The following is a 26,310-nucleotide window of genomic DNA, read 5'->3' as shown; positions in this document are numbered from 1 at the left end:
TTTATATTATTTTATTTTTTATATTTTCTAGATTGATTATATTAATCTAGGTTTCTTCCATATTCGTATGATAAAGTTTTGCCAATCCATCAAATATTCTCTCAATGTTTTTAAATTTTATAGACATTCGATTGGTTCAATTTGTTAATATCTTCTAAGTTCTTATTGATAAATACCAATTAACAAAATTTCTTGTCGATTTCGTCTTCCTCATATGTTGACACACCTTTTAAAAAAAATTCTTAAGAATCTGGCTTTAGCGCTCTTTTTAAGGACTATTTCACTGTTTATGACAAAACTAATTCTATTATTGTCAACTAAAATTATTTACACAGTTATGAAATAAATATATATTTCCTAACAACATCATTAACTCTACGATTGATTAGAATGGAAAACATGTTCTTTAGGGCAAGATGTGGGATGGAGTTTGATATTAGGTATTCAGGTTATGACTTAGTAATTTGCGGGATGACTTTCCTTTACAGTTTTTAAATCTATGAATACATTAAATCTAACAAAAGTTCACTTAATAACTCATAGTGAACTTATCTCGTTGGGCCATCAATAATAACGACGCCCCTTATAACTATCATCAGAAAACGCAATAGCCATGAGGAATGTTCTTGCAGAGTAATCCTCACACAGTTAGAAGAGTTATAGTGTAAAAATGATTCAAACAATATTTAACAATAATTTATAATAAACATTGATTTATTGAATTTCATCAATATATCAGAGAGAAAATAAAGCATCCTTAAGGTAATCAATAATTAGTTGATTTGTTTAAAATAACAATTTAATCAGATATCGGTGCAGATTAAATTTTTACTTGAACAAAAAATGGTTGATTTTAGCATAAAAACCTTGGTTCAGACATTTCCGAGGTCTGTTAACTACCAAAAAAAAATGAGAAACTGATATTAGAGGATAAATCATGTGATTAGAGAATTATGCTAACCAAGAATACCTACAGTGTAGACGAGAATCAAACACTTCATTTAATTACTTATTCTTATAATCAAATGTCTGGAGTAAATCAGATATAATTATAAGCCCTATATTAAAATATTCAGATCCATTAAATACAATAGATTAATATATTTTATTATTTTTATAATTACCATAATTTCCTTATCTTCATTGCCATCTTCTTTTACTTGTATTTTTTTTTATTATTTGTATTTTGTTTTCTTATTTGTAATTTTTTGTATTATTTGTTTGTTTTTTATTTTTATTTTTTATTATTAGTAATTTTCTTTATTGACTTTATTTATTTATTTTTGTTTGTGTAAGCACTATTGTTATCATTTACCTTTTTTTCGTATATGAGCTACTTGGAACGCTGGTAGGATAAGTGTACCAGATATTGACTTGGCAATAACTGGTGTATGTCAATAACTTGTACACTTACCCTATTTATTGCTCTTAATAGCAGAAGATTATTCAGATTATTATTATTCTAAAATAAAAACAAACTAAAATTCCCAATCATTACCATATTCATGTTATTATTAATTTCCTTCATCATTGTTTTCTACTTATATTCCTTTAATTTTTTCGTAAAATACGGTTTGAACTAATTGTCTTCGATTTTCAAATTATTTCTTTCATTTTAATCCTTTTATTTTATTTTAACAAAATTTGGAATAATTAGCCGTTCCAAAAAAATATAATAAATTGGTATCCTAATAAATAGAATTCATAAACATCAAGAAATAGTGCCCATTTTAAGTAAAAATATATAAAAATAAACAATAAAACTTACTTTTATTGTAAATATTTTAAATTTATAATAGTTAAGAATTAATTAAATTAAATTATTAGTTTTCAAATAAGGTCTGAATGGTCCTAAGCCGTGAAGGTTACAGATGTAGAAAAACTCCCCAGACTGGGAGCGGCAGTAGAGACTTTTTTTTTCTTTATGTTATATACTCCTGTTTGACGCCTTTCTTTTGTCCATCTTCTGATAATTTCAGATGTTTCAGAAGCTAAACTATCTTGTAATAATGGTTTATAATTTTTTATACAACACAATTTTACAAGTTTACAAGTATAATTTTGTTGTCGTTTAGTAAATAATGAATTTGCTTGATTTGTCCTTTTTACAAAACATGAATGACACAAAATACAATATAACAAATCAATTTCTTTTTTTTAGTAATTCTTTATAAAAAATATATCACTTTAATTGATAAATTGATAATAAATAATCATGATTGATAGGTACACATTGCTGTTTTGTAGTCTTCAAATACACATAAAACAATATCGCAACAGTAAAGATATAATTTCATTTGAATTCCGATACCGTCCGCTGTTGATATAACAATGGATTATTATCTTATTTATTGTTGTCAAGCGATTAACCTGGAATCCTCACACCAGACTGAAAAGACAGGAAACTGCACGTCGATTTCGACTATTACAGCACTTACTAGACAAACGGTCTAAACTTCCAACTCATTACAAAAGACTGATCTACATGACTGTAATAAGGCCAATCTGGACATATGGAGTTGAGCTTTGGGGCTCCACTAAACCTTCGAATTCCTCTCGTATTCAATCCAAAATCCTTTGTAAAATCCTCAATGCTCCTTACTTTGTCACAAATAAAATCATACATAAAGACCTTAATGTTCTCTATGTAACCGATCTAGCCTGAACCAGACATCACTCCTTCCATTATAAACTCTCTAACCACTCAAACTCTCTAGTTTCTAACCTGACAATCCTCCGAGACGTCTGAAAAGAAGATGGCCACGAGACCAGCTAATGTAAAATGTCATTAGAGTGCTACCAATGGGTAGTTTCTCTACACGCCAGTAACACTCCAATTTAACTTAGATCAGATTTACTAAATGTATTATAATGTACAGTTGTAAATATTTTTAAAAAACAATTTATTGTTGTAATAAGCTAAACAAAGTAAAACATAAAGTGCAATTTAATGAATGCTAATTTAATAACCGAATAAGGGTATAATAATGCTGTATACTCGACTATATCTCTTAAAATTCATCGCATCTAAGTAGACACTTGGTTTATTTTTATAGATATGTAAAGTTTAATGGCTTGGTATGAGAATGTGACAGTTCACTATTTTGAAAACAATTAGAATTTCGTGCAAAATGCTGCTTTGTTACCCTTACTAGCTATTTATTATGTTAGTTTATTTAATACGATAATTACAATTTTTTTACCGATATAATTGGAGTTTATGGACCATACAAAACGTACATCAAATTCCTGAATAAATTGAACAAATCAGCACCTCCAATCCGCAAAAAAAAAAATAGTTAAATTACGATTTGAAAATCAAAGAGTTTACACCGAATAACAGTAGGAATCTCAAAGTAAACTAAGTTAGTATAAGGTTAGAGTTGCTTTGGAGATTACTAATAAGGTAATTTAAATTTTGGTAAAAACTTAGTTAAAGAAATAATACAATTTGAACAAATATGAGTGAAAAAAATATTTATTTATGTATTTTTAACAGTAATTAATAAATAACTTTTTTAAAATAGATATTTTATAAAATAATAAATTATCTTATATATCGTAAAGATAAAAGCCCTAAAGAAACAAATGACCTCAGAGAATAAACAGGGATTAAACATTATTATAAGTAAATCGTCGGAAATACAAGAGTTTTATTTAAAAATAGTTCCTAAAATCGTAACTAGAGTGAAAATGAAAATGGCCAACGTTACAAAAATTTGGAGTGTATAATATTATTAGTTTAGCAAAAAACTGTGGTAAGTTTTTATTATTATATACTTCTATTTTAAAATAAGTGAACCTTAAAATGTCATTTCCAATTATTAAAAAAATCTACCGACCACTATAAAGATGTTTGTAATATATAGAAAACATTTAATAAAATATTCGATTATATAATTGTAATAATGATAATGATATAATTGTAAAAATATTCGAAAATGCTCTACTGAATAATTTTTATCGCGTTAGTTGTGTCATATCTTTGCCCCCATGAACTTCTATTGCTAATTCCTAATAAATGAACCACTATCAATAATTCAAAATAGTCATTTCAATAAAATGTATCAATTACAGTTATTTGATAAAAATACGCTAACGTACTGTCATGGGTTTAGTGATATTTAGAATGAATTCGATAATGTTTTCTAAACCATAGCATCTCGTCACTTATTTATATTGTTTAAATTTTATGCATCATTAGTCGTGTTAATCATATATTTGTATAGAGTTTTCTAATTATGATTAACCGTAAAAATGTTCACTAAAATATATAATGTTTAACCTATTTATTAACCTTACCATAGTGGAATGATTTCCTTAAATGTAAGAAAAACAAAACAAATATCACTGTTAATGATTATTGATGTGTAAGATAAACAAAACATCGTTGCTCATTTCTGAAAACTTGATAAATTAATACAAAATAGTTATAAATAATTAAATATTTCTCATTTAGATATTACCATTCCGGTAAAATACTCTTACACTTTACTCACAAAATACTCTACACTTACAAGTTTCAAATATTTGATGTTCACTTAAAACTAGGCACCAGCAATTTCTATATTTGTTCAACGTTCTGTATTCTGTTCATGTTAATTAAATTAAATGTGTACCGGAACAAACCATGAATAGTTGGGGGTACAGTACTTTGTAAGAAAATACTGCTACTAGATCAATGGTTGTGCAAGAAGGTGATTTGGTCAGAATCACGCTTGATCGCGTTATTTTATTAATTTTACAATAATAATATAGTTTTTCAACGTTTCGGGTGAGAAAGTTATTATTCATAATTATGTTGTAGTTAGTTGCCTTACTTAGTTGTCGGTTTTAAAAAACGACAAAATCCCTAATGTAAAATACATAGAAATGACCTGAAAAACAATGTTTTAAATGACCAAAACATATTTATGAATAATAAATTTTAAATATGCCATTACATATTTATTTACAATTACCAATGTGTCAATAGTAATATCATCCGGAACGTTGTAAAGACTATCTTATTAATATAAAATTAATAAAATAATTATTGAAGTAGAGAGATTATGGTTAATTTATCAGGAAGGAATAGCTGAAAATTATATTAATTGTATAAATACATTATTTATCTTAGAGTGTAATGATATAATTAATGGGTTAAGCCTTTATCAGATTGTTAATGAGAGATGTCTCTAGTTTGCATGTATGCGATATCTTTTTGGCGAAACGCTGATTGCTTATTTATTGCTTATTTCAGATACTTAATCTTATCTTAATAATATCATAACAGTAATTTTTCTCTCATTTTATTTCAGTTTTTTTCTCATATTAATTAATGATAAATTAACATTAATCAATTCATTATCTAAAAAGCACCGTTAATATATTCAAAACACTAGATTTTTTTCGGTCTTTCATTTCTGTCGACAACACGCGTAGATCCAATTAGGAAAAAAGAAAAGTATTTTATAACTGAACACGATTTATTATATTTTTTTATTGATATATTATTTTTAATTTTTTTGTTCCCAAGCTTAACTACCGTTTTCAACAAATAGAGGTAATAATTTTTAGAAGTACGTCCACATAAGGACCATGTAGTCAAATTAATTATAGCATTTGACAGGTTGGTTCCATATTTTATGTGTTTTAAAAGTTTTGTTAAAGTATATGGGAGTTTCCCTTAAAGTCTGTTTACCATGAGAACGAATATTGGATACAGTCTATGATAAACTTTACGGTTTTTTTCTATTGGTTTATTTCGATACTGGAGAGCTAGCTGAGCTTTGGGGTACTTAAATTATCATTTAAATTACGGACAATAGAAATTTTGCGTTGTGGAATTTCACTCTGGATGTACTATAAATATGCTTTTAATTGCTCTCCTTGATGGTGGCCAATTTTATAATAGATAATTACTAGTCAATATTCTAGGGTAGAAAAACTAGGGATTTCTTTGTATATATGACAAATAAAGTTACAAAATCATTCATCGAAGAGAAATGAAAACATAAAAACTAGTAAAATGGTTAAAATTTATCTACCCAAGCGTAAAAATAATAAAGTGGTGTTTATTGAACGTCGATTTAAAATGAGGAGAAGATGGTCGGGGGGAAATTTATTTATTTGTGCCGACGTTTCGGCCTGAATTTCAGACCTTCATCAGGAAAATCACATAACCATAACTCACAGAAAAAATATATTTTTATATCAAACAGACTTAAACCAATATAACAATAAATTTGAGAAGATAGTAAATGAAACACAAGAATATAACTTATCGTAAATGTAAGAATAATATATAACAATGTGCGAGGGAAAACAATATATATGATAAAATGGGAACAAAGAATAATATTCTAATATGTAATTTTGAAAATATATGAAAAACAATTAAAAATCCAACCAGTGTTCTATATAAATAATAGAAAATTAAAATATTGTAATAAGTGAAAAAAAACATTATACATGATATAATGGGCAAAAGATGTACAGGAATATACAAAGTAAAAACGGATTTTAAGGAAATGGGTCTTAAATTCTGGGCTAAATATCAGCATAAATAAATAAATTTTATTTGTGTATCATTACCGGCCGCACTCCCCGACCATCTCCTCGTATAAAACATATAAACTATATTTGAATATTTAATTTTAACTAAATGCAATAATTGATATCAAACTTTTAGTTGTGTTGATTTGATCTATTCATATGCTAAAATTTAGCAATAGCGAAGCATTGCCGGATTCAGTATTTAAGTAAGATACTGAGACAGGATTTTAGGTTTTTTCGGCATTGTTTCTTGACCAGTGATTAAGTGTGGTCAGTATCCACGTTCAACGACCAGATTTTCAACTTTTCGAACAGGTACATTTGTCTACAAGTTACTTGGATGTGCCATAGAAATGTCCCGAGTAGACTAGTCGAACTAAACACATCACTAAACTGTGAGTTTTTCGCGACAGATGCAAAAAAAGATTAATACATTATTTTGCATATTGGAAGAAGATGATTTACAGTAAGAAGTAGATTGGAGGAAGATAGTCCGAGTGGCGGCCAATAAAGGTATCAAAATAGTAACAAAAAACTATTTATTGTTAACCTACGTTTCGCCTGACTATCGCAGTTTACAGCAGAACTTCATTTTTATCAGCCGTGACGAAGACCTAAAAATTGGCGTTGGTTAACAATAAATAGTTTTTGATACCTTTATTGGCCGCCACTCGGGCTATCTTCCTCCAATTATTTTGCATAGTTCAACTTGTAACCATGCTCCAGAGTTAAGCGTTTACTGTCTCGCCCTTCCCGCTAAAGAAAATCACCCTTAACTGGTCCGTCAGTGTCTGGTAGAAAATGGATTGACAAAGTGGAAGCAGTATTCTCCTCAAACCGCCGCCTCTACCCTCCCGTGCATCCAGCGGCGGTGTACATTCCCAATGAAGGAGCACAGGTTTACATAGGACAAAGCTGAGTCTAATGGCATGCGTTTGTCCACAAACCACTTAAACTGTTTGCTCTCTTCGGCGCCTTTAAAGAATTCTTTGCTTTTCTCTGTCTTCCGTCTGCTACCTCCCGGCAAGCGGACGTCTAATCTCCAGCGGTCGAGTCGCTGTAAGACACAAATCAAATTATATATTTTCCTATACTATATATATTCCTCTCTGTTAAACTGATTTTTAAAAAATTATCATCGAATTGAATATAAAATAATAATGAAACCTATTTCAGACGTCTTCACAATTTATAGGATAAAATGTTTTGAAAGAAAGGAATCTAAAGTCACTGTACATGATAAAATGTTTAGTGATTTTTAGCCAAAATCGAATTAATAGACATTAGAACTATATTTAATTATGCTCCTTTATCTTGATCCTTCTTTATCTGTACTAAAAATTATACTAAGGAATTTTTCTCTCCTCGGTTGAGCTGTAGGAAATCTCAACTGGCGCGATCTATAGGGAAACAATGTGAATCACTCTCGTGATAACAGTCTAAGTTAGCTCCACTTCTAACCAATTCTAATATTTTTGTTTTACTATAATTAAAGAAAATACAGATCCAGTTATATCAATGTTACTTTGTTATAACAATGTTATTTTAAACATCTTGTAGAGGTAAGATACTGATTGAAACTCTGTGGCATAAATAACGTCTTTAGGATTATTGACTAATAATAACTTGTAATAATAATTTAAGTATTTATAATAATAAATATATATTTAAACTAATTTATAATATTAAATGTTAATATTTTTTTACCACTACACTGAATATCGTTTATAACGACTACCAAGGGACCAGGCACATTTGGTCACTATAGCCAATCATTGTTTTAACCAATCATCACATAAATCATGTTAATGTGAAATAGAATTTTTCAAAAATCAATTATTGCAATTAAACACTAATAAATGACTTTATTTGGGTATTGATTGCTTTAATTGACAATCAATACTTATAACCGTGACTGCTATGTAAGTTAAGAAAAATAAATTAGAAGAGCCCTGCTCTACCCCTCATACGTTGGGGCTCAGGGATCTTCAGGTCGAGATTGTAAATATTGTATATAATTTATTTTACATTGCTTAATTATGTTAATTTTATTAATTTATTTTTCTGTTTATATGGTATAGAGATTTTATTTATTTACTTTTATTTTTATCATATTTTGTTTTGTCTTTTTTTTTTTTGGTATTAATGAATTCAATTAGCAAGATTACTCATTGCTCTAGTTAGTGGCAGATTGTAATAATACTTATCAATAAATAAAGTAATTATTATTATTAAAAAAAAAGAAAGGCTCTGAAAAACATAAGTCCGGAAATATTCCTCACTGTATATTCGCTGTTATAAGTGATATCCAATGTAATTCTGAAGATTTCCACATAAAATAGTGGACATTTGTGTCCACAGAACCCAGAGAGGAGTTCTGATTCTCTGTTTTGTCTTTATAATCGTACTTTACCTCTCCGACAAATCGAAGAAAGCAATAGACGTCTACTGATTTTTAAAATTAATCTTTTAATAAAACAACATAAATATATTCTGTATGTAAAAAAATTCCAATTAGAATCCTAAATATATTTAGGACTAACTAAACACTAAATAATTACTTAATTTGAGCGTCTCGCATCTATAATTAATGTGAGCATAAAATGAAAACTCTTTAATCTCTCTAAATATAGTAAAATATTTTATTGATTATCTTTCATTAGTTTTTATTTTTGTTAATATTATATTGTTTTTAAACTTTTGTTGAGTGGAAATTCCTTACTTCTTGTCATGGAGTAGGACCACTAACCAATTAATAATGCTAATGCACAAACATATTGACTCATAGGATATTTATTTCTAAAGATGCCTGTAGATGGCGAAATGTTGAATAATTTTTATTTCATAAGCATAAAACTAATTAGGACTTTTCATAGAGGTTCAGTTTATATTATTTAACTGAAATCAATTATTAAACGAAAACAATCAGCTAAAATAATATTTTTTGAATAATTATTCCTGGTAAATTTATAGAAAAAAATAAATCATATAAAATTATTATACAAAAATTTAAATAGGATCAGAAACTATTGCACTAATCTATTAGGCAGATAGAATTTATGCCTCTTCCAGATCCTGGAATGAGTTATACCCCATAGCATAGCCACTAAATCCACCTTATCAGGAACAGTTTGTCGAGACCAACACCTTCGCCACCTATATGTCAAGTTTGTTTTATAAATGGTTCATATGTTCGGTCAGTATTTATTGTCTCTCCGGACATATTACCCGCAGTTTATATGTTAATCACGGGGGTTGGGTAGTTTTTAGGCGGTCCCAACACGTGTACTTTACGCCCATCCTTCAGGTACACGGACCCACGGGGGAGTTCCATAAATGACTCAATGATATTGAATCAAGATAATATTGGATTTGATATGTTTGAGATAATATATTTATATTTCAGCGCGGAATAGACTAGTAAATCTTTAATAATATATATATTTTTTAAAAATCTGCTACAACTAATTAATAAAATATTTAAAAATAATTTCAATATTTAAAAAGGCTAAGTGATAGTGAAATGGGCACAATGAAATAACACAAATTTCAGGTTACATACTTGAGTAATTTTTATTGATCCAAGTTACTGACATGGGTGCAGATAATTTGAACCAACATACTGAGTATGAAGATGAAGTGTAAATGGAAAAATATATATAAAGGAAGAAGTTTCATCCTAAACATATCATCATATGATTTTTTATAGTTTTCTTTACTATATTATGGGGGAAATTCTGGATAATTTGTATAACATTTATATTTAAAAATATCTCAGTGAATACAAAATTGAAATAATACATTAGTTCAATTTGAGAATACAAAAGTTCTAATAAAACTTTAGAGATCATTAACAACCAGAAAGATTTTTTTTTAATATTACATAATTTGTAAAGTCTCTCTCGTTCAAAGGATCTATTAAGATAATTGTGATAGATAAAAAAAAAACGAGATCAATAAATGAAAAAAAAAATAATTGTTCTAAACTCAAATATTTTGACAAATACTATATTATTAATTTTAAAATGAAATAATTGTTTGTTTTTTAAATTTTCCATGTTGATATTATTATTGCATTAACTATTATATTATTGTTTTGTATATTTAATTAGTTGAGGAGTTATATAGATTCTGTTTCATATTAAAAGTATTGTAGTGTATTTGTTATAGAGGTAGTATTGGATAAAAAATTATTTTGACAGTTATACTATATATTTTTTATGATTAATCAACAAGCATGGTATCTTTAAACAATATTACAAAATTATTGTTTTAAATGGTCTAGAGTAGTTCAGTGAGTATGACACTGTACTAATAACTCCAAGGACCCAGATTCGAATCCAGCTGTGGTAGATAATTATTTATTCTAATACTCTAGCCGTGAGTCAACTCAGTATTCGGAAGCACTGCAGGTTCAGTTCAACCCGGCCTCTACAAAGTGAGTAACCTTAATTTGGAAAAAACTGGCAGTTAAGCGTGCTCAAGAACAAATCACCTCCTTGCACAACCGTTGTTTGTAAAACAGTACTTCCTTACTCTGTACTGAATCCCTGACCCTTCATAGGTTACGGTGTTACAGATTTTCAATACTGTATTTAATATTAACTATTATTATGGTCTGGTTTTGTATTTTATAAGTTTTAGGTAACCTAAATAGAAACTGTACTCTTTCTCCTATGCACACATTTGTAATCCAATTTAGCATATATCGCTGTTCCAGTTCAACAATGCAACAGCTCAGAAAATGATTATTTTGAGAAATGCATGTAATCTTTGCAATAAGGATAAGATGTATACAGTTAAACACAGAATCACAAGTAAGTAAAAACATATTTCGAGATATTACAGTTTTGAATTGTATAGATCTTTTACCCTCATTGCTAAAATAATCATTTTTTGAGATGTTACACTGTTCAGGAACAGCGATATTTTTTAAAATTTTATTCTGCTGATTTCGATCTTCTAATTACTCATTTATTTTTCATGTTTAATCCCTTCCAAGTCAAATGTCTGTTTCTCCAAATGCCTGTTTCTCGAATTGCTGTCATCCATTTTAAATTCTTTTAAATCATTAATTTAGTTGTTATATGTTTATATCAGTTAGCCCAAATTAATGGAATTTAGAGTGTCATTTTTAGAAAAACAACAACTAAATTTGTTTGAAACTAAAAACTCAGAAAGGGTCTGATGGAAAAAAAAATTATATATTTTATTTAAAAGTAACTGATATATCTACAAGGACACGGGTTCGAATCTGACTGGGCAGAAAATTGTTTTTCTGGACCCCTGGGGTCCACCCAGTACCATTAATTGTGTGAATATCTGGAGTTGAGTGTGGTTCGGACCAAATTACCTCCTTGCACAACCGTTGGTCTAGTTACAGTACTTCCTTACAAAGTATAGCACCCCTAACCATATTCATGGGTTGTAGCGGTACAGGTTTTAATTTTAATTTTAATTTTATACAGTAATAAAGTGGTAAAACAATTTTAATTTAGAGTACATTGTTATTAATGAGATTAGTTAGGCTAATATTTATATTTTAGGTATTTACGAACACTACGACAAACGAACAGAAGTTCATTGTCGAGAACACAGTGTATATGAAAAAAATCTAAATAATAATAATAATTGCTTCTATATAATTTGGCAAATGTGCCTATTTAATAAAAATTGACTTATTCATTACCCAGTACGCTCATGCTAGTTTAATTCGGAATATTTAAACTAATTAAATATTTTTTAAAAATTAATATGAATAAAATATTCCCCTAGCCAAGATATAACTGATTAGGATAATAAGAAGAGGGATACAGAGGTCACGTGAGGAGTCACAATGGGCAGTGAATGCCTGACGAGACACAGCGTGACCAGTGGCCCGGTCACATAAACAGGTCGTAAACGTCCCGAGGCAGGACAGTAAACTGAGCATACGTTCCTATTAGCATAGGTCTATATTATATTATATTATATCTTCACCCGTTCCTCCCGGGACAGCCGTCATATCCATCCAGAATGCAGAGAACTTTTTATTTGTTCCACCACCATAAAATAAGTCAGTCTATTTTATTTAATTTTCCTTCTCAAGTCTTAATTGAGATTTTAAATTAAATTTATTATAATTGTGCTGATGTAAGTAGAGTGTTTGAAGTAGCTGTAAACATAAATCATTCGCCCATGATATTCTGTCAATAAAATATTTTAATAATCTTAAAATATATTTATAAAAATATATAAAATGTACTCTAAATAGGAAAATTAAAAAAAATAATACATTTATAGATAATTGACCATGAGTTAATTAGGAGATGGTCCAAATAGGAGTCAAGAAAACAAAAAATACTATTTGTTCATTAGTAAATCGTTCTGACTATTATTATATACGTTAATTATAAACAAATATGTTTTAATAATTTTAGTTCAAAAACTCAAATAGGTCTGCTAGTTAAGTTTAATTCTAATTTTGCGCATTTGGAAATCATTTTAAATTTTGATTCTGCAAAGGTTTTTTCAAAGACAAAACAAAAAAAATTAACCTATATAAAAATAAAATTTCTGTAATCTAAAAGAAAATACCTTCAGCATTAATTATTTTAGGTAATTCTTTTGAATGATTTAGGTTGATAGATTTAAGAAAAAAATAAAATAATAAATTTTTTTTTCATAATCCTTATTTCTGAATTTCATTTATGGTTTTCAGCATGCATATATATTCTGGTCCTGCACTGTTTTCTTCTTCTGTAGTGGCCTACATTTTAAGGAGTTTTTGACTTGTATTTTTGTTGTGGGCGTTCTTCGAATTTTATAAAATAAAAAAAAAATCAATTTTGTTTAGCGAGAATATAGAACTAACAATGGAATTTTAAATTGTCAAAACATCCGTCCAGGCTCATGTTGAGTTAATTATAAACACCTCGGACAGAACTTAGACTATCTAATTTTTTTTTTAAATGTTTCTCTGACAATATGATATTCTACTATGATTGTTAGTCTTTTTTATTAAATTTTTTTTTTAATATTTTCTTCCCTAGCACTTGTGATTTTAATTCAGTCTTGTTATTTTAATATTTTCAATTTTTTTTAAATAGTTTTTTGATAAATTAAAAGCAGAGAAGGTCGAAACCTTGGCCTTTAAACTTTTAAACAATTTTAAATCTTAAAATTCAAATTTTTGAACGGTTTTTTATAAATCGTTTATGTTATGACTACATTTCTTACATTTATCAACATAAATCACTCCAAAAAATTACAAAGATAGGAAAAATACATTTAGAATTTTTTGAAATATTGTTGTATATAACATTGTTGCTTAAAGAGTTTTTTTTTAATTACAGAAATTTAATCTCTATATTGATATAATTTTCATTTTTCTCTTGATTAATTGTTTAAATCATATGAATTTTGAAAATCATTTTAAGAATTTTAAAGACAATATCAAGAGATCAAAAGTTTATTGATTTCATAATCGTGTTATAGAGGCAATATTAATATTTTTATGGACATATTTTCATTGTCGTTTGTTTATGAATGTACACGTCAACCCCAGTTTGATTTATGAGCAACCAAACTTCTTTTTTTCGTTATTACTATGTGTTAACAACAAAAAAGGAATAAGATATGAATTTAGAAACAATAATGTTATGACTTTAAGTTGACAAGTTTCACCCCTGGCTTTATCTCATGCTTAATAAAAAATCAACGACGAAATCTCCAGAAGTGGGAAGGAAAGGAGATAAGAAACAGGTGAGTAATAAAAATCTGATGAATGTCTCTATTCGGAGTGGGATGTGATAAAGGCAATAAAAGTGACCCTATAGTAAAAATATTAAGGAATTATTGCTGAGACAGTGACACCCATTCTATAGCAGTCCTCAGGTGTCGGTTCGTTCTGATGTCTATCTGTCCCCGCTCTTTGATTTGTGTCCATCCTTGGGGGTAGTCTCGGGTTGGTGTCTCGTCGATGGCATCTACGATTAGTCTGAGGTATCGAGGCATTTCCTTCACACGGCACCACTCCGTCTACCCTTCCTGGTACAGGAAACTCTTCGTCATGAGAGTTCCTGGAAAGTTGGATATGATAGACCGACCAACAGCGAAAGGAAGAACTTTACCATTAAATGGCCTTTAACTGATTTTATCGAAAATGTTTTTTTCTATACTAAAAATGGGAGTATCTACTGTATTTCTATATCGGAGAATAAGTGATACGGTACATATAAGAAAACCAGTTAACTCCACCTAAATTAAAAATTTTTTACATCTTATGATAAAAAAGTTTCTAAAAAACTATGAAACATTACCTAATAAATTGCAATAATTAACAACCAATTATTTCCAGCAGCTATAGTTATTAAAAGTATCATCGATGATAAACAACCAATTCACCAGAATTAAGAAAAATATCAAAAGCTAATATGTGCAACATCGATCGCAGCGATATCGTAGATTTTTGGGTTTGATCAGATTTTAACAACAATAATTTTCAGGTTTTTATTAGAATGTTCCAAAATCAAGTTAGCCTTATCTTCTAATATTCTCTATCCGAAATAAGAATTCTTATATTTTAAGTTTAAATTAAAAATTATAATAATTCAGATTTTATGAGCGAAATCGTTGAATATACACACGATCTCTCAATGGTGAATGACTAGGCTCAAATACAGGTGTTGAGATTATTTGACTTGATTGAAATTACAAGATAAATTACATTGAAAATTAGTGGGCTCAAGGAAGATTTTGATTTTTCATAGTTTCTTTGTTTCACTTGACTTTGTGAGATAATACCACGATTTATCAAAGTATCATAGAACATGCAGCTAGGCCATAGCGTTTAGACACATTTTTAGTAAAAATATACAACTAATTTATAATAATAAAAAAAAAAACACATCACAAATAAGTTTTCAAATATTCAGTATTGCTTAAAACACATTTCAGTTCCTCTTGACAAGTGAAACTACTTTACATCTCCAAGAAATGTAACGTAAGAATAACAATTAGAATAATCAAAATAAAGTTCAAGCTGAAGGGAGGAAAATAAATAGCCAGGTGTGAGATCCGACATCGTCCTGCTCGAGGTGTGGAATCCTTCTCTACCGCCTGGTTGAATTAAAAGCATTGTTGAATAAAGTTTAACAAGTTGTTCACAAATCTACCCTCAGATCTTTAAATCGGTCCGATTAAAATTCATACATGAGAGAGGGAGGGGGGATCGTAAAGCACATGCTTCAAGAGAAATGACCTTAAATCCAGGTGTAGGGGCTAGGAGGTGCAGCAACAAGTGCAAGGGAGATAGATGCATGTTAGCTGGGAATGGATAGATGCATCCCCGGCTATTGAGCATTAGATAATGGCTAATGCACCTACACCGCACTTAGTATGCACGGTTCTAGTGTTTTCCTGTAATTTATATATATTCTAAGATCTTAAGAAGATTTCTTACAGAAACAATATTCACTTTAGTGGCTCACTTATTTTCCTATATTATGTGGCTTGAAGCAGCAATAACCACAGTAAAAATTTCATATGCAAAAAATGGATTTAAAACTTTGGATTTTTAGATAAAAGGATGAGCATGTGCTTTAATTAATCATACCAATGTTTTGAGAACATTGTTTTCGTACATAAATGTTTAATCTTTGTCGAAAAAAAAAAAAAACTGGAAAACTATGAAAACAGATATGATCTGTTGTTTTTCCAAGCTGCAGATTTAATTAAAAAAAACAACATAAAAATACAGTAAACTTGTTATCACAGAATGATAAAACTACAAAGTAGCATATTTATTTTATTTTCATTCTTTAATGTGAATTACAAAATTGAAAGTTATCCATGAAAAACAGGTTCTATACTGCATTTTATTAAGTCATTAACTATCTTTGTATATTAATAATAGCCAACTCATCCTTTTTTCGGTTCGATTATTTTTACGCAATACTTTATTTCAAAAACCTTAAGACGCTGTTCATTCCGTAGTAGCTCATTCTATTAAAATTAAATATATCCCTTGCTCATACTTGAGAATTATTTTTATTACAAATGAAGATTTTAAATCTAAAAATTTTCTACATATATGATCTCCGATTCCATCTTGGGACAAAGGAGGTTTTCCATTGGAAAATATTTGAAAATTAGTTTTCTTAAAAGTATGTCTTTGGTCACATTTATTCTAAATTTTCCAGTCAAAAACTTACAGCTGACGAATCAAGACCTGAAAAGGTGAGAAATAAAATTGTTCTAACTATAGATTTTCGCAAAAACATGTTTTGTCGTTTTGCAGATTTTTTTACCCATGTCAATAAATTTAGTCAAATCAATCTGTTTTGTCACTTTCTCAATAAATTGTAAACCTTTAATAACAATTAACTTAACACTATTATCATTGACATATTACAAACATTTTATAATTGTTGAATGTGAGGTGTAAATTTATATTTACAAACGGTCTAAACTTCCAAATTCATTACAAAAGACTGATCTAAATAACAATTATATCCTATCTGTACATACGGAGGTGAGCTTTGGGACTCCACTAAATCTTTAGTCTCGTATCCAATCCTTACAATCCAAAATACTTCGTAAAATCCACAATTTTTCTTACTTTGTAACAAATAAAATCATACATAAAGACCTTAATGTTCCATATGTAACGGATCTAGCCCGAATCAGATACCATTCCTTCCATTATAAACTCCTTAACCACCCAAACCCACTAGTTTCTAACCTTGCTTCCTCTACCATTCCACACAATACTCCGAGGCGCCTGGAAAGAAGATGGCCATATTAATATATATATATATTTAAGAATGTCCTTGATGATGGCCAGGTTGGTAGAAACGTTGGATTTTTTAAGTGATAATAATGTGTGTTTGAAACTTAACTTGGCTACAAATCATTTCATTTAAACATTAAATTATATTCCATATTTTATTATTCTATCTCAACTAGCTTTTGTTTAATACATGTACCTTTTATTTATATTCTCGGAGCAATTTGCTGCCTCTACCGTAAAAAATAATATAAAGCCTAAATAATTTTTCAAATCGGACTAGTAGATTATCAAGTTAATATTCAACATAAACTCTATAGTTTATGCCATATATTATATTATTAGAGATTTATTTTCATTTTTTTTAATTATACAGTTTTTAGGTATTATACTAGTGCAAAGTCTACCACAAATTATCATGTTGACGTTTATATAATTTCCCAATTATATAATCCAGGAGATATAATAATCATGATGGAAATAATTATTGCCATATTAGCGGTAAGAAGGAGTGTAGTATGGGGCTGGGCTGGGAGGGGTTGGAGGTAAGATGGAGGAAGGTGAAAGAAGTAGACCGCATTCCAGCTCTCCATATCAAGTACTGATTCGGTAGAAGGGGCGAGTTTTTCTCCGGCTAATGAAAAGCCAAGGAAACCCCGGTGAGCTATAAACTGTAACAGTATTTATCAGTACCCTTCACTCACGTAGCCGGTCTCGGTCCTAGATATAATTGCGTCACTCTTTTTACAGTCATGCCGACCCGCCCGGGTCTTAACTTGCTGATTAGTAATGATATCTTATAATCCTCATGTCTCCGGAATATAAATCCGTTAGGGACAAAACGAGTATTAAACACAATGAAAATTAATTCTCTGTTACAATCCACTGAGACTACACTAAAAAGTTAATTTTTATTTTCTGAGATTGTACAGATTAATTAATTTCAATTCTGATATTTTTTCAATATATAATTTGTCTCTTAATATACATATTTATTCGATGTATAAACAAAAATTGTTTTCAAAATATTTATGTATGGTCAAAGTTTCGATCAACACTGCTGGGTCTTCATCAGTGCTTTTGTGATAGCTACAGGTAAACACTAATGAACAAAACAAATATTATAAAGATAAATTAATTTTTTGTTTTATAAATGCAGGCCAAATATTTTAGTTTATTAGTGTACAGTTCCACCAATAACAGCAATGCTGGTGAAGACCTGTAATGTGGGTTGAAACGTTGACTATAAACAGTTAATAACCATTGTTTATCTTCACCACAACTCTTTATAAGTTTTATATGCCATTAGTATTTATTATATTTGTAAACATATATTTAGTATTCGACATATAAATATTTAATACATAATTAAGAAAAGCTAAATTTTATTTTAAAGTGTAATTGGTCAAAATAACAAATTTTGTTTTTTACAATCATATAAGCTAGTTATTCTTATTTAATTTTTAACACAAAAAATATATATAAATATTTATAAAATGGAAAAGATGTTCGAAAAGTCGACCAAAGTGACTCTACATTTTTTATTTTTCTCCTTTTTTTTTTTTTAAATATATGAAATAAACTTTATTTTTTAAATATAAAGTTTAAGAGTACTCCGTCTTCATGATTCTTGTATAACGATTTTTCTTTTCTCCTCTCTGTGACAGGAGGACAGAGATGGGTAGTCCAAGTCGTTCTGTTATATTTTAAAAAATTGTTTTTTTATTAAATATTAGCAAATAAAAATATATGGATTTCAAACATGGAGCTTTGCGCATCTGAGGTATTGGAAAAAAAATATTATTTAAGATTTCTGAAGACTGAAGAACTAAAAAAAGAAATAAATAGAAAAATAAAAATGTGGAGCTTATGTAAGTATTAAAAAAAAAAAATTGTGGAAAGTAAAGATCACTAAAGGAATGAATAAATTATATATCGGGGTTAATTTATATCCTAGAAATAAACAAATATTGTAATTAAAACGTTTATTACTGCCGAAAAACATTCCAAAATCAATTGCTAGAAATACATATAAAAGATGATTTTAGTTCTGACAATATTGAATTGGATATTGACGTGGCTCAAAGACTTTCTGTTGAATAAGCATGGAGACTCCAGGCTCGCAAAGTAAGTCGTAACTCAAATATTTTCCTTATCTTTAAAAAAAATACTGGTGATTCAGAATCCTCTTCCTTCTTCAGGGTCTATTTTTTCTTTAATCAAACCGCATGAAACCAAAATTTATGAGTATTTTTAATTAATTTTATCTATAAAAGTATCAATATAGTAAAGTATCAAGTGTGGAAAGTTATTATTATTAATTACCACGTTTTTTTGTTTGTACCAATCTATCAATTTCAATGATTTCCGAATAATTTGTCAATATTTATATTCATCCATCTTATTTAAATAATAAATGCACCTCACATAATATTTCCTTAAGTGGACATAGATGAATTGATGAAGAGTCATTATTTATAATCTGCTCACTGCTAATAAATCTTTCAATGATGCAATAAACATTGGAATTACTTGTTGCCGCATGCGCAGTTACACGTTAGTAAACACTCATTACAACTATCTCAGCACATACGGCTAGCTATTTGTGACCATATATCTTCTGGGAGGGACGAAGCGAAGAGACTCTCATAAAGATGTTTTAAAATTAAAAATAAGCGCAAAGGCTAAGTGGCGCTGAGACCCGGAGCAGATTGGTAGCATTTAACAGCTCTCGCCTGAGGGCAGTTGTAAATCTTCTCCTCCTTTAGCACCTTATTATTTATCCTAATGGATTAAATCTCACCGTTACATCCAATATGAATGTTGCTTTCCGCTTTTTCTCCGTATTATTTAATTTTCACGGCTGAATTATTACGGGCTCTGGGTATAAGAAATATATATTGGCCAAAATACTGTAAACTCGTATGCAATTTTATAAGCCCGAAATGATTATGAAAATGACATTATTTTTTATTAGATAACTTTGAAAAACTCGCAAGTAGCTGTTTGATAATGAATGTTTTTTTAGTCATCATTGTCATACTTTATGGCGGATGCTTCTGATTTAAATCTACCTTGGAACGTTAAATTTCATCCGGAACAAATATGTTAAACTGAAGCCATGGGTTGTCAGGCACATTATATATTCACTAAGTTCTATAATAAATAAAATAAATACACTTGCATTTAGCCAGAAAATATGCAAGGCGGTTCGAGCAAAGTGCCTCCAAAATGTCAAAAGATAGTAGATGGACCAAAACCAAAACCAACCAGTTACCTCCAACTTATGATTTATGCTCTTGGATCTTAATGAAGTGTTACTAAAATGATTTATTTTTAAAAATAGGTTAATTAAATGCTTTAAAAAATATATATTTGCACTAAAAAATAGATACCACGAATTTAGTCAATTCTTTGCAACAGTTAAATCTTTAGTACATATACCAAATCTAATAATTTAGAACACTATGCTCTCTCTAGCCTGAGACACATCTCTCCGACACCAGAAATAGTCAACGCAAAAACTAGAACATTGCATGATGAGTTTAGAGCAAATAATTTAACTTTGACAAAAATAAAACTACGATAGTAACAATGAATAATTACTTCGTCCTTTAAATTTCCTTGTTGAGATAATTTTTTTTTTTAATATATAATACATTAAACTAGCTTTGATTTAAGTGCTAATAGACATCTCCGACGAATGGTTATTGAGATATATGTTTCTTAAAATGAATTCACTAACTGCTGATTTTTCAGTACATTTTTTATAAAATGTTGCTTTTTTAAAAGCTATATCTTAGGAAATTTTGAACGTAAATGGCTCTAATAGAGCTCATATTTTAGAAAATTTATTCTACTTTAAATGATGCTCTTTTAGGGTTTCATGTGGGTAGTTTTAAAGATATAGAGCTCCGAATGAAAAATTTATTTTTTTTAACGTTCTGAAACCGCCGCCATTTTTTATTTCCCCTACCTATACTTGGCAGACTCATAAATTTGGACTAGTAGTTATATCTAGTTTTCATTAAAGTAATCGAAAATTGGGGTAAATTACTGCCTTTTTTTCTTCCTAGCTCTTGTACAATTATATTAAGTTTAAATGACTACCATAAAAAGTTCAATCAACTATGACAAGGCCGAAATGGTGCTACCATGTTTCCTTTAAAATACTTTAGATCAATTCTTTTTAGTTCCTGGAGTCAGATACAGCGCTTCTACTAAAGAGCTCTTCTGCAATACCCGTATTCTATTGAAGAGATATACCCGATTTCGGAAAAGCCTGAACCCAGAAGATATCCAACCGCCCTCGGTCCTCGGGAAGGTAATGGGAGTGGATGTGCCTAATTCGATGATGGTCCTGCCTATGATTTATGACATCCTCCAATTTAACAGAAGCCGGCCAGTGGCCATTACCGAACAATTTGCCATCGACCCCTTTATTTCATACTCCTAACTAAGGAAGTCCTCTCTTCTCTGTGTCCGGATCGGATGTTGCATTTCTGTTCAGCCATCAGCTGGTAGTCCTCGTGTATTTCTTATCTTAGGGAACGTTGGAACAATGGAAGGAGAGTGTGGAATCGAAACGTTTCTTCAATTACTCGTAACCAAAACAATATGCACTTATTACCACTCATTCATATTTAAAATAAATGTCATTATGGATGAAATTAAGTGCATAAGTACATCATAATTTTAAAAATAGTCTCTAATAAAAAGCCTGCGTATTTCTAGGCAGAGCATAAGCAATAGCCCATTCAATAACACGATAAAATAAAAAGTTTAGTCAGCACTCCTACTGGGGTAGGTTGGCAACTACTGGTCAACAAACAGACGTGTTAACAACAGCACAGAAATGCAAAAACATTACCACAATAAAAAAATTATAAAAAATGCAATAAAGTTTTATATGCAATTTTGTACTAAAAGAATGCAGTATCTTTCAAAATGACGTGCAATGTCCTAACAGGTTTTTATATTTATATATTTTACTTATTTGCTAGATATTGGTGTAATTTTTTCAAATCAATCGTTTTTATTCTCCTTTCTTAATTATTTTCAATTTTTTTTTTTCATACCCTCCTGTAATGATGTTAGTGGGTATTTGGTCATATAGGAAGTATGCTATATGTATAGCTGGTTGTTAAGGATACCTTAATTATTTTCAAATGATACTTATTAAAGTGAGGTGTAGATAGTTGACCGTAGATTAATGATTGGAGAAGTTTGTCGGGGGGGTGCGGTCAGGAAAGAACAACATAAATAAACAAAACCATATTTATTTATTTATAGTGGAAAATTATTGATTGACCGTGTGTAAAGATGAAAGGAATTTGGTCCGGGTGCGGTCAAAAAAACTCAAATAGTAGAAATAAACTATTTTAATGAGCCAACGTTTCGCCCCACGTTGCAGGGCTTCTTCAGGGCTATTTTGACGGCAGTCAAATAAAAATAGCATTTTTGTTTTGACTGCCGTCAAAATAGCCCTGACGAAGCCCTGCAACGTGGGGCGAAACGTTGGCTCATTAAAATAGTATATTTCTACTATTTGAGTTTTTTTGACCGCACCCGGACCATATTCCTTTCAACTTATTTATTTATAATTTTAAAATTTTTATAAAATAAATAAATATGGTTTTGTTTATTTATGTTGTTCTTTGCTGACCGCACCCCCCAACAAACTTCTCCAATGATGCTTATTAAAACTTGAACACTATATGTTAATCATATTCTACAGCAGGGGAATGGATGGGGAATTCCATGAGAAAATGGAGATACACATGCACAAACAAATATTATTATATAAATATTAAGGTATTGTATGTAGGAAAAAACTTTGTTATTTCTATTATATCTTATATTATTATTTACAATTTATTAATTTACAAAGCAAAGATAATAATATAATTATTTATTTTTCACAGATACAGAGAAGAAGCACTCTGCTGGTCAGACAGGTAATAACGAAAGCTCAATTAATTCAATAAATCATTAAATAAGGAATTAAAGTGACTCCACAGATATTTTTCCTATAAAAGCAAGCTTAACTATACAATATTATTCCTTTGTATATATAATTTAATAATCATATTTACAATTATAATAATTATAATTTACAACAAATTAAAATTTTAATTTTTAGCCGTAATAAATTGTTCGATATTCCATTCATATGTTTATTTTATTAGTTATTTAATATATTAGTGTGTAGTCAAAAGTTAATCGTATTAACATATTATAAAACAAGTAAAACAATGCTAGACATTAAAGTAAGTAAAAAAAAAAAATACTAAGCTAAAATGAATTATTCTGATTTAACTAATTCAAAATGAAAATTTAAAACATACTTGGTGACTTCTTGAGGTTTATTGGTCATCAACCTTCGATGAGTTTTCTTTTTTCAAAAGAAAATATATACACAAAAAAATATTTATAAGATTTTATTTGAAGATACCCCTTTCGACGATGCAACAATCTTATGCTATTATCTTATGCAATGCCACGTTAAAGGTCTGTGCTCATGACGAAATTTGCATACCTATTATTTTGATTATTTTTCTTCTTTTGATTGAGAAAATAACTTAGGTTCCGGTTGGGATGAACCACGAGGGAGGATGTAAATAGAAATCGTATCTCCTTAAATGAAATTATCAAATAAGATTCTGACATGCAAACATTTTGCTTAAAATTGATAAATCAAGTGACAAATTTCCGAATAAAATTAAATTTTTGTCAATTTTAGTTACCGTTCTTATTGATTTAAATTGAATAAAAGTGTTAAACATCTTTCGTTTTATTATTTTTTAAACCTGAAGAAATCTCAGTATTTATATGATGCAGTGATTAAGTCGTTTCGTTTTTCATTAATTACTAAGATATTGTGTCAACCCCTCTCCATACAGGATAAGACAGCACTATCGAAGATTTTGAATATTAGCCTTTCCAAGTTTTCTTATAATTTTTTATTGAAAATTAATTATTTGATAATAGCGGCCATCTTTATTGGAGAAGTATATTGCAGTTATCCAGATCGAGTTTCTTCTACATTAAGAAAAAAAAAAGAAAAAAAAAAAAAGCAGATCCCTTAAGGGGGGCTAGGTATAAATTGTGCCTTAAGTTTGGTTGCAGCAGACACGCATTTCCCGGAGCTTTTCCGACGTAAAAGTACATTTTTCTCCACAAATCCGGAATTCTCTTCGCCGTCTCGAAACCCAAAAGATTAGCCGGGGGAAGAAAGCGACGAGCTGAATAGGAGGGAAGGGTTTAGTGAACCGACGACAAAGAGAGCACGTGGTGACCGCAGAATGGACAATAATTAGATCGCTTCCTTCTAGATCGGCCTTTCCTCGAACCGTTCCCATTGTCTGCTCAAGGGGCAATTAAGGTACTTTTAGTCCTAACAGCGGCTCTTCCCAAATCGGGCGGTTTTGGGCCTAGCAAATCAGTCTGTGCTTCTCCTTGAGGAGCTGAGGGGAACGGAGACAAACGAGCTTGATCAGCTATGTACGCTTGCCAAGCAATGAACCCAGATGTCAGAGTTAAACCATTCGGCGCATCATGTCACTACACTGGTTGGGGATTGTGGGAAACCGTATTCTATATCTATAATATATTTAATATAATTGAAATATGTCAGTGATGACCCCTATAGCATAAGAAGCCTCTTGTGAATTTTTATTCTGGACAAAATACTGACGAAAATGATTCCAAACATAACCAGAATACTTCTTATAGAAGGCTTAAAAACCAACTAACTAATTTAAATAAATTTAACATTTTTATTATTGAATTATGCAATATAATAAAATAGAACATTATATTGACACTACTATCTTACTTTGAACAATATATTGACACTAATAATATCATTCAAAAAGTCAATAAAATAACTTTGCTCTGAATAGCTATTGTTCCCAAAATGGATGCCGCAAGCGAATGACTATAAAATATTACAAAATAAAAGAAAAAAAAATTAAAAATTCACCGTACATTTCAGCATTTATTTTGCGCCCCCCTTGTTTTCCTATATATTTGATCGCTCTAAGGATAATTTTTTTCCAGCTCAACAAGGGCGCAACGAATTCTCATGAAGCCCAGTAAAGATGGCTAACATTTTTTAGCACAAGTAGGGTGCCGTGGTAATGGTGCTTTGAGAAAATATTGACCCACTGACGTGTTGCTGAGTGTGGCCTAGCAGTGGTATTAAAAGGCGCAAAAGGACTGGAAGGAACAAGAAAATGTTAACCTTCCGACTGGTGGTTGCAAAGTTCAGTAGAAAAATAATCGTAGGTTTTCTGATTTTTTTCTTTTTTACTTGTGCTATTTTCTGTTAAACATCATGCCTTAAACTTTACAACTGTTCAAATTCTATTTGTGCTTTAGAAATATTTATTTTAATTAAAAATCTTTTCTTTTAATTCGAAATTCTGATATTATAACAGCGGATAACTTTATTTCAGAAGTTGGAAATACTTTGCTTCAGTAAACCTGCCCTCATTTACTTGCACAGTAAACTTGTCTTAAGATTCAGGATGTTTTGTTTTTTGTCTGATTGTTTTTAATTTTTAACATCCTTTCAATAAAATAGTAATTTAAAATCGATTAAAAATAAAATGAAAAATATTTTTACCTGATTTGGATTTATTTTAGTTTAGATTTATATTAAATAATATTTCCTTTTTAGGCATTTTTCTAAAAACTTTTATTTAATTATTTATTTATTATTCGAATCAACCAACAGATGATTCACAGTTAGGACACTATAAAAACGCATCTCCTTTACCACATAAAAAGAAACATTGAAATAGATTACTCATGAAGCACACTACTAAGTTTGTGGCATTGGACTTTCTGGTGCACTCAGCCTTACCATTATTGCTATCTTATAAGCGATTAACTAAGTTATTTTGATAATCTTATATTAATGATAATTTTAAAAAAAGTATCATAGTCATTTCTTATAAATTTTTTAATAACCCATACACCTGATGAGAAACTAAATCTAT

The 26,310-nt window shown here is 29.5% G+C and overlaps 1 protein-coding gene across 1 annotated transcript in view; it reads left to right on the top strand.

The window, feature by feature from the left end:
• The window catches only part of trh (trachealess), a 453,500-nt gene that overhangs the window by 97,395 nt on the left and 329,795 nt on the right, over window positions 1-26,310 (top strand). The window contains exon 2 of the mRNA XM_014419879.3: window positions 23,230-23,262. Within this exon, the coding sequence (XP_014275365.1) occupies window positions 23,230-23,262 (33 nt within the window). The remainder of the gene's footprint in view (window positions 1-23,229; window positions 23,263-26,310) is intronic.

Source organism: Halyomorpha halys, unplaced genomic scaffold (assembly GCF_000696795.3).
Source record: "Halyomorpha halys isolate HHAL.00 unplaced genomic scaffold, Hhal_1.1 Scaffold252.1, whole genome shotgun sequence".
NCBI lineage: Eukaryota > Metazoa > Arthropoda > Insecta > Hemiptera > Pentatomidae > Halyomorpha > Halyomorpha halys.
This window is presented reverse-complemented; position numbering and strand designations above follow the sequence as displayed.